This window comes from Ochotona princeps, chromosome 3 (assembly GCF_030435755.1).
Source record: "Ochotona princeps isolate mOchPri1 chromosome 3, mOchPri1.hap1, whole genome shotgun sequence".
NCBI lineage: Eukaryota > Metazoa > Chordata > Mammalia > Lagomorpha > Ochotonidae > Ochotona > Ochotona princeps.
In genome coordinates this window covers 118,362,800-118,380,475 of record NC_080834.1, presented here as the reverse complement: position 1 = coordinate 118,380,475, position 17,676 = coordinate 118,362,800, and the positions used below count along the sequence as shown (strand labels likewise).

At 40.0% G+C, this 17,676-nt stretch overlaps 1 protein-coding gene across 1 annotated transcript in view; it reads left to right on the top strand.

Moving 5' to 3' along the window:
• Positions 1-17,676, top strand: part of LOC131479845 (contactin-associated protein-like 5) — a 523,312-nt gene that overhangs the window by 501,056 nt on the left and 4,580 nt on the right. The window contains exons 20-22 of the mRNA XM_058661312.1: positions 1,630-1,760; positions 9,839-9,917; positions 16,349-16,567. Of these exons, the coding sequence (XP_058517295.1) occupies positions 1,630-1,760; positions 9,839-9,917; positions 16,349-16,567 (429 nt within the window). The remainder of the gene's footprint in view (positions 1-1,629; positions 1,761-9,838; positions 9,918-16,348; positions 16,568-17,676) is intronic.

Below are 17,676 nucleotides of genomic sequence, written 5' to 3'. Positions count from 1 at the left end.
TATGTCTTTGTAGTTTAACTATTGTCTAATTCTGATTCGAGTCTGTTGTCTATGAGTTACCAGTTATTATCCTGATAGGCTGTATTTCACATTTACCTCACACATACCTTGTACTTCTTGTGCTCTAAAAATACTGATGCAAATTTTACCCAAATACATGATTTTAAAAGCAGCTAAATTTAACTTGTGTTTTTCAACATGATTTCTAGATTTTGTATCTGTTTGGGAAAACAAGTCATTCGATTAAAATACATATATTCTAGAAGCATATTGGAAAACAAGGCTTATCAGAGGCTCAACAGTTTCATTCAATCATGATTTTTTTTTTTAATTTCTAAAACAGGGAGATATAGACTGGCAAAGAGAGACATGGAGAGTTTCCATCAGCTGGTTTATTCCTCAAGTGCAAGTAACAGCTGAAGCTGGGCCAAGGCTGAAGCCAGGAACTGTGAACTCAGTCCAGATCGCCGATGCAGGTGGCAGAAACCAAAGTACCTGAGTGTCCATTTTCTGCCTCCATGGGTAGACAGCTGCAGTCAGGAGCCAGAGCCAATCACTGAACCCAGCAACTCAGATGAGGGATGTGGATCTCTGAGCTGTAGGGCTTAACCTCTGCTCCCTGGTTGTATTTGTAATTTCCATATGAGAACATCTTATCTCTCTCCATGGGACACACAAACTATTACAGACCATTTATAATCTACCAACATTGATATACACTAACCACCACAAAAAAAAAAAGAATGAAAAAACTGAATTTAAATAGGAGAGATTAACAATTCCATCTGGTAGTAGAGCTGTATTTTGAGGCAAGTTTCTCGTATGGAATGTCTTGTGCACTCTAACAGCATGATCCATAGCAAAGTATCCACTTTGTGATCTAGCATTCTCTCTCTTTCTCTCTGACACACACACACACACACACTACATTTGTGGATAATTTGTCTCTTGGGATTCTCAGGTTTCCTTTTCAGTCCTGTTCCATTTGTAAGAAATGTTGACTGAGATGCAGTAAATTGATCTCCTGGTCTCCAATGAGTAGTGAACATCTATCTGGAAAAAAGTTTCCTAGTGAAATTTGAATGTTCCATTGGCCCACTGAGGGTAAACGTGGATTGCTATGCCATAACCACAACATACACCAACTAGTAGCATCTGTCTCCATCGGTGGAGACAGGTGCTGATTCACCACATCTTCCTTTAGGTTGAAGTGGAAGTAGGGAAGTGGAGCAGAAAGTTACAGAAAGTGGAAGGAACTGGAGAGAGAGTGGAACTAACCTTACCTCTATCTTAGTAAACTTTTATCAATCCAGTTACAAAAGAGGCTTTTGGTTCCCTTATTTTCCGGAGTGGAATTCTGGTTTCTTATCACACAGACACACACAGACACACACAGAGACATGCACACACACTCACTCTTTCATTTTGCAGTAGTAATAGTATTAGTACTTGAGTTTTCTGTTGGGGCCCTGATGAGCTACATTATTCGTATTAAACGTACAAATAACAGGAATTCAGGAGCAGGCTCTCTTGGTACATAATAAAAATCAACTCAATGACAATCTTATCACAATTATATATTTTATGGGAACGATTTTTAATATTAATTTCTACCATTTTTCTTTCAAGGAAGCTTACAGGTTCGCTATCAGTTGAGCAAGGAAGACACCCACGTATTCACCATTGATACAGAGAACTTTGCTAATGGAAAGATGCATCACTTGAAGATAAACCGAGAGGGGAGGGAGCTTACCATGCAGGTAACTCACCTCCCTTATTCACAATCAGCCAACAGGCCTTGGCTGATCAGTCGAGGTTTTTTAAGCTTCTATCCAAAGCCAAATGAGGCAGATATAGCTAGATATAAACATAACTCATACATGGCCCAATCTTGGGAGAACTAGAGTATTGGTTGCCAAGATGTGTTTATTCCTCCCTCAGTCATCCAGAAAACCTACAACTTTGCTAGAAATATAAGTCTTGGGCTGGTGGCGAGGCCTAGTGACTAAAGTTCTCACCTTGAAAGTGCCGGGATCCCATATGGGTGCCGGTTCTAATCCCGGCAGCTCCACTTCCCATCCAGCTCCCTGCTTGTGGCCTAGGAAGGCAGTTGAGGACAGCCCAATGCTTTGGGACCCTGCACCCGCATGGGAGACCAGGAAGAGGTTCCAGGTTCCTGGCATCAGATCAGCGCGCACCAGCCCGTTGCAGCTCACTTGGGGAGTGAAACATTGGATGGAAGATCTTCCTCTCTGTCTCTCCTCCTCTCTGTATATCCGGCTTTCCAATAATAATAAAATCTTAAAAAAAAAGAAGAAATATAAGTCCTTGGGCCTCACGTCAGATTAACTGAACCAGAAAAATATGGGAGAAGAGAAGAACATCAGGTGATTGTATTATCTGGTTAAACAGGTAACACCCAGGCTGGGTTGTGGTCATAAATATACATGGATAAGGAGAAGTCACAATAGGTTTCAGCACGAGCAGTGGAAAAAGTGTGCCAAAGAGACAGGGAGCACTGGGGAGAGCACAGGTGTTGTATGGTCATCAATACTTGTGTTCTGATGTTAGGACTCAACTGGGTCTGAATGTGCACACATGGTACAAAATTGTGAGAAACCCCCATGTTCTCTGTATAAAGTACCAATACCAGGGCCCGGTGTGGTAGCGTAGTGGCTGAAGTCCTCACCTTGCATGTACTAGGATCCCATATTGGCACCAGTTCTAATCCCTGTAGCCCCACCTTCCATCCAGCTCCTTGCTTGTGGCCTGGGAAAGCAGTCAAAGATGGCTCAAAGCCTTGGGACCCTGCATCAATGTGGGAGACCCAGAAGAGGTTCCTGGCTTTGGATTGGCTTAGCTCCAGGTATTGTGGCCTCTTAGGGAGTGAATCAGTGGACAGAAGATCTTTTTCTCTGTCTGTCCTTTTTGTGTATCTGATTTTCCAATAAAAAAATTAATAAATCTGAAAAAAAGGACCAGAAGTAGACAGTGGCAGGCCACATAGGAGACTAGACGGAGTTCACATCACCCGTGTATAGAATCCAGAACCCTCAGCAAGCCCTTCAGTCCACCCGGCCATCACCTCAGATTAGTTCTCATGTCCTCTGCTCTCTCCAACTAACTGTGACAGCTCTGTCTTCATTCTCAGGGACTGACTTTCCTTTCAGAGGAGCATAGAAGGCCCCTCTCCAGAGCCATTCATGCATTTGCCTGCATCACTGTCTTTCCATGTTCTCTCCCTTCTCTTGGAGAACATGCAGAGTCCAGAGTCAGTTTCTGACTTCTGGCGATGGCCTGGCCAAATCCTAGCTGTGTGGCAACTTAGAAATAAGCCAGTGGATAAAGGAGCATTTTTTAATCACCTCCTACCCTGTGCTGTTTGTAAGGCAAATCAAATAAACCAATAAATATTAAAAAAATGGCAAAACTGTTCAACCCATCTGGACAATAAGTAGCTGGACTCTATGCTTGGTATACGTTTGCAAGGAAAGAATCTTGATTGAATTTGAACTGTAATACTGCATCAAGGTGGAGGAATCCACCAGGGGGAGGGGCATAGGGAGGGGTGGGGGAATTCCCAGAGCCTATGAAACTGTCACATAATGCAAAAGAATTAAAAAAAAAAATGGCAAACAAAAACCTCCCAGAAGGGAAGTGTATTTATTTAAATTAATGCATGGTTTCATTTTCTCTCACATCGTAATTTCCAAATTTGTGGAAATATTTTTATATACTTCACTTCTAAAGTTCACTTTATCTTATTTTTTTTTTTCATTTCATCTTATGGCACCGTTTCATAGGCTCTAGGATTCCCCCAACCCCTACCCATGCCCTTCCTCCATGGTGGATTCCTCCACCTTGTTGCAGTATTGAAATTCAAATCCAGTCATGATTCTTTCATTGCAAGCATATACCATACATAGGGTACAGCATCTTATTGTCCAGTAAATTCAATAGTTTCTTGCAGAGACCATCTCTGGTCTGAAAGCAGAGCTGTCAGAATATCATCCCGTTCAACAAAAAACCACCACGTAACATCAACAATTTACAACATTATGGAGTTAATTGACATGGTATTGAGTAACCTATATGCTAGAAAATGCAAGTTCTTAACCACATCCTGTGACTACCTCATTGACATTTCAATTTTAGTTTATACACAACCAGCTGCTATACATCTTAAAATGGCTATAGGGTAGTATTCCGCTGTTTCGTGTCTATTTTCATTTTTATATTTTGGAGTTTATAGTGTTGAATCATAGTTTTTACTGAACTTGGCAAATTTTAGTAAATCAAGATTTTTTTTCCCTCTCAGCTGCAGTGGAATAGTGCTTCTCAAAGCATCCATGCTCTTCTCTTGCAAACTCCGGTGTTCTTGCCAGCACTCCATCATTCCTGTCCTCTTGGTGGCCACAGAAGGCTCTTTACTCTGAAAACTTGGTTTAATTCTCACCTGCTTGCAGGATGCCACTATCCTATTCTCCTGTTTGTGTGCATCGCTCACTCTTTTCTGTTGGTCTTCAATTTGTACCTGACAATGCACACTGGAGAACCTTAGAATTGCAAGATACCTCTGTTCTCTCTCTGTACTCACTCCTTGGCACATCTCATTCAGCATCAAATTATAAATGCCATATATAAGTACGCATGTGCATAGTGCATTATCTATCTATCTATCTATCTATCTATCTATCTATCTATCTTGATGCAATTGTCCCAATGTACATCTTACCACATTCATCCAACAGACTCGGGATGTGAGCTGCTGTAATTCCTCCTTTGTGTCCTTTTTTCTTTTTTTCTTTTTTTTTTCCAATTGGAAACACAGATCTTCAGAGAGAAGAGATGTAGAGAGATCTTCTGTTCTCTGATTCACTCCCCAAATGACTTAACAACCCAGGCAGAGGCCATGCAAAATCAGGAGTTGGGAGCTTCTTCCAGGTCTCTCATGCAGATGCAGTGTCCCAAGGCCTTGAACCATAATTTACTGTTTTTCCTGGCCACAAGTAGGGAGCTGGAAAGGAAGTAGAGCAGCCAGGACATAAACTGGTGCCCATATGGGATACCAGAGTGTGCAAGGTGAGAATTTAGCAAATGAGCCATAATGCTGGGCTCCCTTGTCCTCCTTTTGAACTCAAAAAGGAGAACTTGGAGCATGCACCTGCAGTCAGGAGCATGAATTCTTGGAACTTGGTATTTTTTAAGGTTCAGATGCCCCCAAAGTTTTTTTTTTTTTTAATTATTTATTGTTTAACTTCAGTAATTACATTGTATTATGTGACACAATTACATAGATACTTGGGTTCTCCCCCCCCTCCCCAAACCCTCCCACCATGGTGGATTCCTCCACCTTGTTGCATAACCACAGCTCAAGTTCAGTTGAGATTTCCCCATTGCAAGCGTATACCAAACATAGAGTCCAGCATCTTATTGTCCCGTCAAGTTCAACGGCTTCTTAGGTATACCCTCTCTGGTCTGATGACAGAGCCAGCAGAGTATCATCCCAGTCAATTGAAAGCTCCAACATACCATCAGCAAGAATTTACATCATTATGGAATTAATTGACATAGTAATGAGTAACCAATATGTTAAAAGTAAATGCGGGTTCCCAGCCACCTTCTGTGACCACCTCACCTATACTTCAATTTTAGTTTATATACAACATATAACATTCAAAACATAACATGTTATACATAACATCATATCATCTTAAATTAAGGCAAACATGTGGTTCTATGAGAAACCAACATGCACTCCTATGTTCATAGCAGCACAATCAGTAATTGCAAAAACATGGAAACAACCAAAATGCCCATCAACAGAGGATTGGATAAGAAAGCTATGGTTCATCTACTCCATGGAATACTACTCAGCTATTAAAAAAAACAAAATGCAGTTCTTTGTGGCCAAATGGGCCAAACTGGAAACCATAATGCTAAGGGAAATGAGCCAATCCCAAAAGGTTAAATGCCCCCAAAGTTTAATAGTGATAGAGGTGTATTTCAGTGTCCTTATATAAAATGCATTGATAGATTAGACAGGAATAAGCAAAAGCCAGCACAAAACAAAGGTGCAAAGAAAAAGGGATCAGAAAGTTTAAAAACAACCACATCATTCTTTTCTGGTGGCAGAGGGGATGGTGCTCTTAAAATTAAGAAAAGCATCGTTATACATTCATTCAACTGTGAATTCAACTTCCATCACTTTTGCTGTGTGATCCCAGACAAGCTTCCATTATGAATTCTAGTCTACTTAAATTTCACTGTCTACAATTATATCTATCTAGTTAAATAACTATCATGTAGCTATATAAAAGTTTGAATTATGGAGGAAATGTTTGGTCTAGTGTTTAAAAGCTCCATGTTTCATAGGTCCTTTAAGTTCATTGCTCTGCTCTAGATCCTGATTCTAGCTGCCTGTCAGACCCTGGGAGAAGTAATAACAGCTGAAGCTGTCAGATTCATATATGTATGGGACATATGGATTGAGCTTCACTTTAATCCTGGCCATGCAAGAGAAAATGAGTAAAACTAGGATCAATAATTCCTGTAAACATTACATGAAGGAAACTAGCTAAAGAGTGAGGCATCCCTTCAAACACTTATTTCATTGTCTTTCTGTTCCTCATCGTAATAAAGAGCGGAAAGGATCTCTGTGCATGCTAGGATGAGATTAACAAAGCTTCCCTAGGTTAGATTGTGAAATTCAGCTATCTCAAAAGTTTAAAGGGCTATGGTGCTTTGTCCCTAAACAACTAGTTATGATTAAAGATGAAATAAATACTATGTAATAACAGGTACAAACAAGACTAACAAAACATTGGCTCTCCCAGTGACTGCTTTGATAATTGCTTAATGCGTACTATAGATCAACATCCTATTTAATGTTTGCTTATTTAATGTTTGCCTTTGCCTAGCACATTGCTTAGTTTTTCAAATGCAGCAATTGAACAATAACTATTGTGCAGTTGCCATCACTCTTTGCTTGGACTGGAGTCATTCCCTATGGCATCTGTAGCCCAGGAAAGCCTCAAAGTTTCTTTGAGTCAGTCAACCTTTCAATCCATATCTCTAATTATATTTAGTCAAAATGTCTTTAATGGTTGGTCCCATTTCTTGTTTCTTCCATGAGTCATTTGTTAGATAAGGGGCAGCCAAGTTCCAACTAAGCAATATGGCAGGGGAGGCATGACTCAGGAAGTAGACATTCAGTCATTCCACATGTGACCTGTTAATGGGCACTTTTGTGATGTTCAAGGAACCATATGAAAATGGAACCTGGGCAGCTAAGACAGATGAGTGAGCTGAAGCCAGGGATCTCAGCTTAAACTCCAGGTTTAAGCATCCGATGATTCAGTTTGTTGTATCGTGGGAGAAAATCATTTTCCATGTTAGTCCCTGCATTCTTCCTAGGCAACAGGGGGTAAAAGGGAGCTTTGCTGCTTGTGTGGGAAGGGTAGTTTTAAAGACAAGCAGGAGAAGGCAGGCAAGAGCTTCGCTGTGATTCAGGAAGAAAAACCCTCCTCTCAAGTCTTGGATTTCAATCAAGGATACCAAAGCCCTCATGTAGCCAGGGTGGAGATGTCACCAAAGACACCCTGGAGTTATGGTGAGCTCTGATGTCACAGCACCAGGTGAAGGAGAAGCAATACTGGGTATTAAACCATTATTCTCTTAAACAATGTGGACAATTTCCAGAGTAGACCCCCAGAAAACATACATGACTATGATAATAATGTTTAATCTCAGAAGAGTCAAGGGCTTAGTGGAGAAATTGAGGGAGAGAGAGAGAGAGAGAGAGAGAGAGAGAAGATCGATATCATGCAGTACCTGAAATGCAATATCAGAAGCAGGACAGAGTCAAGGACATCAACTAAACTATTCAGGGCATCATGGGAAGGATTTATAGCAGTATGACATGTAGTAGATACTTACATGTGTGTTAAATGAACATACTAAACACTCAGAAATGAAGATAGTTTTAATCTACTAGTTTCTCAATTATCCATAGACACAACAAAATAAAGCAGACATGATATCATACAACAAAGAGACCACATGGCAATTCATTTGGCTTCTCATGACCTTAGCCACATTGTTAAGTTATTGACTTCATTGTATCACACTCCTACCCACAAACACACACACACACACACTCACACATACACACACTCACACACCAGTCACATGCATTGTAAGGAGAGGCTCAAACAGTGACCAAAAGATTGACCCCGCCATCCTGAACCCAGTGGCCACCTTGTGTATCTGCTTACCCAACATTACCTTCAATCCCCTAGGGCATGGCCCCCTAGGGGCTGCTTGTCTAAGCTTAAAGACCTTCAAATCCAAAGAGTACACTCCACTGATCCCTTGAGGCATCCATCCCTGGTGTTCATCTAGTGCACCTGCCAGTCCCTGACCTTGTGCTCCCCACACCCCAATCCGAAGCCATAAATGATGCCTCTCCCCTTTGCTCTCTTTCTCCTCTCACTTTCTCCCTGCCCCATGGCTCTGTCCCCCATGAAAATAAAGACCTCTCGTGTGCTTCACTGATTGTGTCCGGTGTCTTGGATTTGTGGGAAAATGCTAACACAAATATCAGTCATTGCCTAGTAAAATTGTTATAATATTCAAGGGAGGAGTATGTTTGGACAGATGTATTTGCATTTTGTCTTACACACCATCAAATGTTGAATACTTGATGCACATTACCACAAGGTAGCAAGCATATAGTCTTGCACCACAGGACACCACTACTGGCCCTTTCCTAGGGTAAATAAAGTTTAATCAGAAGAGAAGAGTGCAGAGGGAAAGGGGGTAGGGAACAGTGGTAAATTAGTCCTGGAACTGTGGCTCCATGGACATGGTCAGATTAGGCAGACAGCCTCTTTCTCCTAAGCTAACCTCATGTGTACTTCATCAATTTAATGGAAAATGGAGTTAAACAACATATGTATTTATGTGCTACAAATGCACATATGAATCTCTCCCTAACATGTGGTTTCTGTGAATTAAAGACACTTTCTCCCCACCATAGGGCAATGAGAAGCTTTTGCAGAAATAGGATCACATGGATACTCAGAACATAGTCTAAAGGAAATAGATTTGATTAGACTGAAAGCCGTGGCTGTGCTGGAGCCAGATCCCCGGATAAAGGGATGGGGCTGGAATAATCAGTGAGCAAGGTGGAAGGGTTGGATGCCTGAAGGATGATCCTAAAAACTCAGTCCTGTAAACTTCAGTGGTGACTTTTAGTCACTCCAGAAGGTGTGGTTCTCAGCTACATGATTGATAATAACTGTGTAGCTGGCCTCTCTTCCCTACAACCTATCCTGTCATCTGTCTTTCGCCACCTGAATGGTACCCTAGCCTGGACCCGAATGAGAACACAGAACGTGGAGAAGACTAGAATAGGGATGGATGCTCAAGAGAACAAGAAGAGACAGGAAATGAGTGCCTGCTTTCTGTGTAAAACTAATCCTGCATGGCTAATCCCTGAGCAGATTTCATTTGTTTGCTTGTTTTCAGCAAAGAATTTGCAAGGACATCTCAGTGGGAAGAAAAGTACCTCTCAAAAAGCTGCATAAAATGTCTCAGAGTGAAGGCTTCTGTGAAACCAAGTATTTCACAAAGAAGAAAATTTTGTGTGTATTGTGAGAGAATTAGTGAGGCATTTCTAATCTCTCCTGAGAGAAAATCCTAGACAGGGGTCTGCTCTATGTGCTCTGAATGTAATTTTGTTGTTCTTTTTTTCCAGCTATTTATGGATTGGAATCTTTAAATGCCCTTCACCTGCAGATCTCCACTGATGGCTCTTTGTTCTGTGTTCTGGCAGGTGGACCAGCTCAGCTGTAACTTCTCCCTGGAAACCAAGCTTAGGTGGGCCAGGTCCTTGACCCTGGGCAAAGTCACAGGTCAGCTGTTTCAGTGCACACCTCTGGAGTGGGATCTGTTAGCATAAACAAGTGAATACACACATTTTCAACCTGACCACTAAAATCTGGAGCCTTAAGCCCATCCAAGATCTGACATTCAAATTGCTGTAACAAAAAATGCTGAGATGCGTATGTGATAAGGATGGGGACTGGAATTTATGTCATTTTATATTGCTTGAAAGAAGTACATTCATGAAGTCATTTAGTAAAATAACAAATATTCACTTAATTTTAAAATACATTTATTATTTAAATTTTGCTTAATTTTTACTTTATATAAACATAGGGAAGGAAATCAAAATTTGCAGAATGATTAATTGGCTCAAGCACATTTTAATCAGAGTGATCGGAATTTGCCATTGTTATACTGTTTTTATTTTGACTGAAAATGTGATGTTTTAATTTCTACATGACATCCTTTTTGTCTTTTTCAAGAACTAAATTTTTTTACTGATAAATTGCACATTTTCAGACTTAAGTTCTTTTTTGAACTTTTATGATGAAGTTATTTTGTGTTATGCTTAGATATTCTTTATTAATATAGTTCTTACTGTTTTGCCTTTCCTAGCACCTGCCCATTTATTTCTCATTGTTTTCCTTTCAATCTTTCTCTTTTCTTGAATCCTTATTTATGGCCTTGTAAAGAATATATAACTAGATTTTTATTTTATACTTAATCTGGCCATTTCTGTTTTAGAAATAAAAGGTATATGTCCTTTTCCTTTGGTAGTTTATGTGTACAGCTTGGATTGTTTTTTGTTGTTTGTTTGTTTTGTTTTTATTGCTCCAAGTTTTTCTGCGATTTACAGTAAGTTCTTTGTTCTTAGTCACAGAATAATGCAGAAAATATTATCCTGTTACTGTTTTAGCAGGGAAGAACATATAACAAGAATTTTGTTGGTTATCAAATGCTTGCACTGATCATGATGTGGGATCTTGCTAGGGCTCTTTGGGCTGCATCCTCAAATCTTTACAAGCAAATCAGTTGGCCATCTGATAAGTTATCCCCCGCTAAGGGTGGGCAACAGCTCCCAAAGCATGGCTCCTTGTTCTCCCCAAAATGGGGAGATCTCTAAGGGCTGCCACCTTGTTCACCCAAGAGGGGGAGAAGGTCTCTGAGTACTGCTACCCTGTTCTCCCAAGAGGTGGGTAGGTCTTTGAGGGCTGCCACTCTGTTCTCCCAGGAGGGGGAGAAGGTCTGTGAGGGTTACAGAGCGCGAGTCATGCGACTCTGCTTAATTGTAAGTAAGTTGGATAGGCAGGGCCCTAACTCTTCTATCATTAAACCTTGTGATTCCTGGAGGACGTTTAATTCCCACAACAGAACATGAACCTTGAAAACTACTGCAAGACGACTGAGAAAATATTAACTTCAGTTTCTCACATGACATCTGAATGAACTAATAAAGCAGTGTTGATGTCTGTGTTGTGTTTTGTTTATTTTCCATTCCATCGCCTCCCTGATTAACAATAATAATTTCTGTAAAAACTGCTAAATTTTATGAACACATACACATGTTTGTTTTTCTGTTTCATTCTAATGTCTTGGGTTTTTCAATTTTCTACCGGATTAAGGAAACTTTCATAAGCTCTATATGAGAATGAAATGCTTGTCATTTCACTTTGACTTTTGGAGGTTAATATAGATAGACATACAACTCAGTATTGAAGGGTGCTTGTTCTCATGAAGTTGAGAAATCATGCAGTGTTGTAATGGGGCATGTTGGCACTGACTCGGTGAAGCAATTATACACAGCCCTCTCTCCCCAGCTCTGCATGCAGTGGTGTGGTGAGAGCAGCTTTCAGTTTTCCAGATAGAGAGCTCACAGCTTGGAACTCTGAAATACTACTGTTGAGGGGCCGATTTTAAATTTTACTCAGTGCATCCTTGAGTTATATAGTCTGGGTTCAGTAGTTGTGATTGAATGATGTGCTAGCTGTCTGCCCTGATTCGGGAGGTGCTCAGATGAACTTCACCACCTTTACTGGCCAGCTACTTTTGAAGTCTGTCTCATTTATTTTCTTCTTCTTCTTCTTCTTCTTCTTCTTCTTCTTCTTCTTCTTATTATTATTATTATTATTATTGTGGTATTACACAGCTTTCTGTCATGAATCTGGCTCTAGCTTTCTGGTGCACAAGGATTTTTGAAAAATCTTATTGGATGTGCTCATGTTTATCCATTTCTTTTTTTTTTTTTTTTTAAATATTTTATTATTATTGGAAAGCCGGATATACAAAGAGGAGGAGAGACAGAGGGGAAGATCTTCCGTCCTATGTTTCACTCCCCAAGTGAGCTGCAACGGGCCGGTGCGTGCCGATCCGAAGCCGGGAACCTGGAACCTCTTCCGGGTCTCCCACGCTGGTGCGGGGTCCCTAAGCTTTGGGCCGTCCTGAACTGCCTTCCCAGGCCACAAGCAGGGAGCTGGATGGGAAGTGGAGCTGCCGGGATTAGAACCGGTGCCCATATAGGATCCCCGGCGTGTTCAAGGCGAGGACTTTAGCCGCTAGGCCACGCCGCCAGGCCCATGTTTATCCATTTCTTAGTTGCTACATATATTTATGTAGCTGGTTCACATACGTTATCCATACGGATCATGTTCATTTATTATCAAATAGTCTCAGCCTATCAATTGTTATGCCTGCTTTCATTTCTCTATTCACTTTTTTTTTTTTTGTATTGTCACTTAAACATGACTTTTACTGCTTTTTTAAAAATGCATCGTGCAATTCTGTGTAGTCTGCCCCCCCCACTTTCCCAATTTTTAATGTGAATTACATGCATGTTAGACTTTCTAACTCTATTTCTATATTGCTTATTTGTTGTCAAAAGATTTACTTCTTTGTTTGAAAGATAGGGTGACAACGAGGTATCTTCTACTCCTGGGTTACTTCTCCAAAGGCCTCGAAAGCCAGGGACAGGACAGGCTGGAGCCTTGTTGTGAACTCTGTGCTGTCTCCCACATAGATGGCAGGAGACCAAGTATTTAGGCGACCACTACACCCTTCCCAGGTACATTAGGAAGAAGCTGGATCAGAAGCAGGGAAGTGTGGATCTGAACAAGCACTCTGAACTGGGATGTCCATGTCACAAGCAGAGACTTAACATGCTACACTATAAATGCCAGCCCTGCTTACATGTATTTTACTGGACCGCAAAACCTAATATTCTGGGCAAATCAACTGTTTTAATCTACAAATTCAGTCACCTCACTTAGGCCAAATCCCATTTAATTTATTTCAGAGAATAATTTTTCATTTATTTTGGTTTTATTAACCTAGTTGCCTAGGAAAGAAATTCTAGAGTGGAAAAACTTATCTTTGAAAAGTCAAACTGTTCCCTGTGTATGTGTTTTTTTATGATTTTTAACACTTTATGCATATCATCGGCATTTGTGTGTATGGACAATTTTAATGGGGATATTATATTCATCTATGCACACATACATTTACATGCACATGAGTGAGTGTATGCACATGCTAAAGAACATGCTTGTGTGCAAGTTGGTACACATGAACCCATACCTGTTTGTACGCTTCTCTATGATTGTGGATACATTCATGTCCACACATGTGCAGGCATGTGAATATCACAGGCAGACTGTGATTGTCCATTTGGTTATTCACTCCCCAAATGCCTATGACCACTAGTGCTATTGAGCTGGATCAGAAATGGGGCATTCAAAATTTGAATCGGTGCTGTTATGGGATGCTGACTGAGAGCATGGCCCACTGTCATGGTTCTGGCTCCTTTAATATATATTATTTATAAAACATATGATGAAATCACATATCTGTCCAATTATACATTACACAACAGCAGTCTTGGAGGGCAATGCATAACTTACCACAAATGAGCCAACTTTCAATATCAACATGTAATTCATGTAATAATGCCGGGCTTGTCTTCCAGAGATTGGCTTGTACTTAAACGGATAGTAGAAGTGTACTTGTCTACGCCAGATCAGTTTTGTACCCATTCTGCTTCCAAACAGAATTCAAGCTTTGTGTAAGTTTTCATGCCCTCCTTGGAAGGGTGTCCCAAACCACAATCCCTGACGAAATCCTCTCTAAAAGGAGATGTGCACATTGGACACCACCAGAATTGCCTGCCACACAGTGTATTGGAGATGGCTCAATATGTGGACACTGATTCATAAAGCATATGCGGAATAGAGATCATGATAGATGCCATTCAAACTTACATCACTACTAAGGTTGCATTATACACAGTTTATTTAGCTTCAGGTGTCAAAATAACAAAAAAAAAATGATGAAGAGGGATGCTCTTGTGCATGTGAGGCACAAGAGGAAGAGCTAGCTATAAAAATATTAATCAACCTCTAATCATAATCCCACCTTCCTCATGAAAGGGAGTTCTGGAATGAAGGTTGTAGTGTGAATGTAAAAATAAATAAATTTCTTATTGATAAATTATCAGAATGAAAAATGAAACAACACATACACACAGAGAAAATTTTAAATTTATTTTGGTGCAAAAAATGTAGGTGCATGCATATTTGTTCTTATAACATGCACTTACATAAGTCTTAAAATTATTAATTTGTCTTAAAAGTCACAGTTACAGCGGGAAATGTGCGATGAGAAAGAGAGAGATTCATGCTTGACTCAGTCTCTGGTTGTCTGTGACATCCAGCGATGGGGTGCTGGATGAGTCTGAATCCAGGAGCCAGCAGCTTCATCCAGGTCTTCCACAAGTTGACTGGAGCTCACATATTTGGAACATTTTCCCCTCCTTTTATCAGGCTATCTTCATGGATGCTGAAGAGTAGCTAGAACAAGAATTGATGTCTATATGGAATACATATATTGCTAGTAGCAGCTTAACACAGTATGCCACAAAATCAGCTCTCCTTTTTATGTAAACTTTCTAAAGCAACATTAAAGCATCCTATTTTCAAGATATATTTAAATTTCATTGGGAGTCCATCTTTGATTCGGAGGTAGAGATGCATGCAGTATGTATCTTCACATGTGGATATGATCATCTCTATTACACAGTTACTGTACATCCCCATTAAGTGAAAAACTATAAGACAAAATAAGCAACAGGAAGAGAAATGGAAAGTCTACACACCATGAAGTTAAACAACATGCTACTGAATGACCAATGTGTCGCTAAAGAAATGAAAAGGGAAAATAATAATAATAAAAAAAACCTTCTTGAAAAATGATGCCTCTGTATGATCTATGAGTCTTTAAGTAAACTATTTTGAATAAATGAAAATCAAAACAAAGTAACAAAACCCATGAAATGTAGCAAAACCGATATGGAAAGTAATATTGATATTTCATTTTGAAAGGAGGTTGCCTTATAAAGTTTTGAATGGTTCCTGTACATTCTATTTTTAAAGATGTCTGAAAGATTAATTTCTTTTTTTACTTCATCTCCATGAACTTTCTAAATTGCATCTATGTGTAATCAAACAGTAGTAATTAACCGCATTGATCATGATACAGTAGAAGATGTTAAATTTTCATTTGTTGACTCAATTTTCCATTGCTTACAAAATAGTCACTCTGCATACCGGACCCTTTGTGGACATTGATAAAGATTTGAAAATGACAGGCTTCCTGATAATTAGAGTGATGCATATTATTGTTTTGGAATAAATGCTAGAAGAATAAGGAATCAGAACTGTGGACATTATTAACTCAACCCAGATTCTCCTTAATCCTGCAACATCAACTTGACATTCCAGTGCCTTACATATGATGTACAATGACCTCCCTCTGCTGTCAGATCCATTGCCTGAATCATGACTAACCCGCTGTCTTCTTCCGAAATGACCAATCACTCTTGGAGTTGGGGGACATCTCTATTTACTAGGCACTGCAAGTCGACCATCAAACTTGAAACTTTAGTTGTCATAGGTGGACACTAGATGTGTCTTTTGCACAACAGGAACATGGCTTATACAGGTATTCAAGGGATAGAAAGCCCTTTTACATATTTAGGGAAGAACAACTGATTGGTAGCACATGTCAACTAAATGAGAGAGAGAGAGAGTTCAGCTGCTAAGCCAGGCCAAGGAGGAAAATTTTCTTTATAGCTAATCAGCAATAAGTGTCTATAGAATGATGTGACGCATGATATCACAAGGGGAGAATAGGATGTTAGGGACTAAGAGACCTGTGTTTGAGACCTGGAATGACCGTTGGCAAGTGAGTTTGCTTTTGACTATTCTTTTTCATTCTGCATCTTGTTTTATCCTAAACAGAAATTGGGCATAATTTCTTTATCCTCTCTTATCATGCCAGATGCAGTGTGTTCATACTAACTCAGAACCAAGAATAGGGGAGTGTTAAGCATTTTTGTAATTTTAGATACGTTTCAAACAGGACATGCACCTAGTTTGTAAAGAGTCCTCTGACTGTTTTTGTGTTTCAGAGAGTCTTGTCCTGGATTCTGAAGTCGCTAAAGCAAACAGCTTGGGTTTCCTCGGATGCCTGTCTTCAGTCCAGTATAACCACATAGCACCATTGAAGGCAGCCCTGCGTCACGCCACCACTGCACCTGTGACCATCCAAGGGACCTTGGCAGAAGCCAGCTGTGGCTCTATGGTGGATTCCACTGCCAATGCAGTGACCACTGATCATTCTTCATCAGGTATTTTCCAGGGAATGTATCAGGGGAATACCCTTATTAAATCTACTTTTGGCATCTTTAGGGAGTTTCTAGTTTGAAAAGTTGGCTAATACTACTAAATCACTTGTTTATACCTGATTTAAAATCATGACTGCCTTCTGAAAAAAAAAAAAAAAACAGAATTTCATAGCCTCACCCTTCATAATTATTTTTTGCTTTACTACTCCTTAAATACCTTTTCCTTATGATTTCGTCATCACCATCTGTGTGTCATGGGAGTATCTGGGAATTGTTTTAATCATGTATGTTGAAGTGCCAGTTATGCAGACAACTGTCTTTCATAGAAGAGTTTGCCAATAGCTTCCAAGGAAATTGTCACTCTGAGACACCTGAGCAGGCAGGTATGGGGTTTGTCAGAAGCAGGAGGAAAGGGAGAAAAGTGTGACTCAGTTTGTATGGGAAGCAATAGATGAGTCAGAGGTGGAAAATCTGAACAAGTTTAGACTGGATAATTTAAATATTTTGGGCAAAGGCTCTGACTGTGAGGATAGTTTTCAGTTGTCCAATATTTAGTTCTGGAATTTGGGGTAGCAAAGGAAATATTAGCTTGGCAGGTTTAGTTTAAATAATAGAATTGTTTGAAAATAGCCTTTGGATTGTATAGGCAGTGGATTAGCATATTATGCCACCATGTCAGCCCCATCAATACATACAATTGATCTGATGTTCAGTCTTATCAGAAATACTGACACGTAGCAAGGCATTTTTCAAGTAGTAGTGCTGAGGAGAGTCTAAAGATTCAGATTATTCTTTTCATGCTCTACCCTGCTCTTACTTTCCTGACACACACTAAGGACAATGAAGGTGGATGTTGAAAGACTGTTGTTGTGAACGAATTTGTCAGAAGTGGTATTTAGAGCCGTTCGTGTTAGGAGGAGGGAACTCAAAACCACAATGTGGCTCTCCAGACAATATGGTACAGACAACACAGACAATATGGACATATGGGGAGACTACTCGAACGAGTGTATCACTTCCCTTTGGGTCACTCTGCAGTAGGTCTTCCTCAAAATGGTTAAAGGGCACGGAATTCTTTACAAGTTTGTATTTATGCCATCGGTACTTTGATC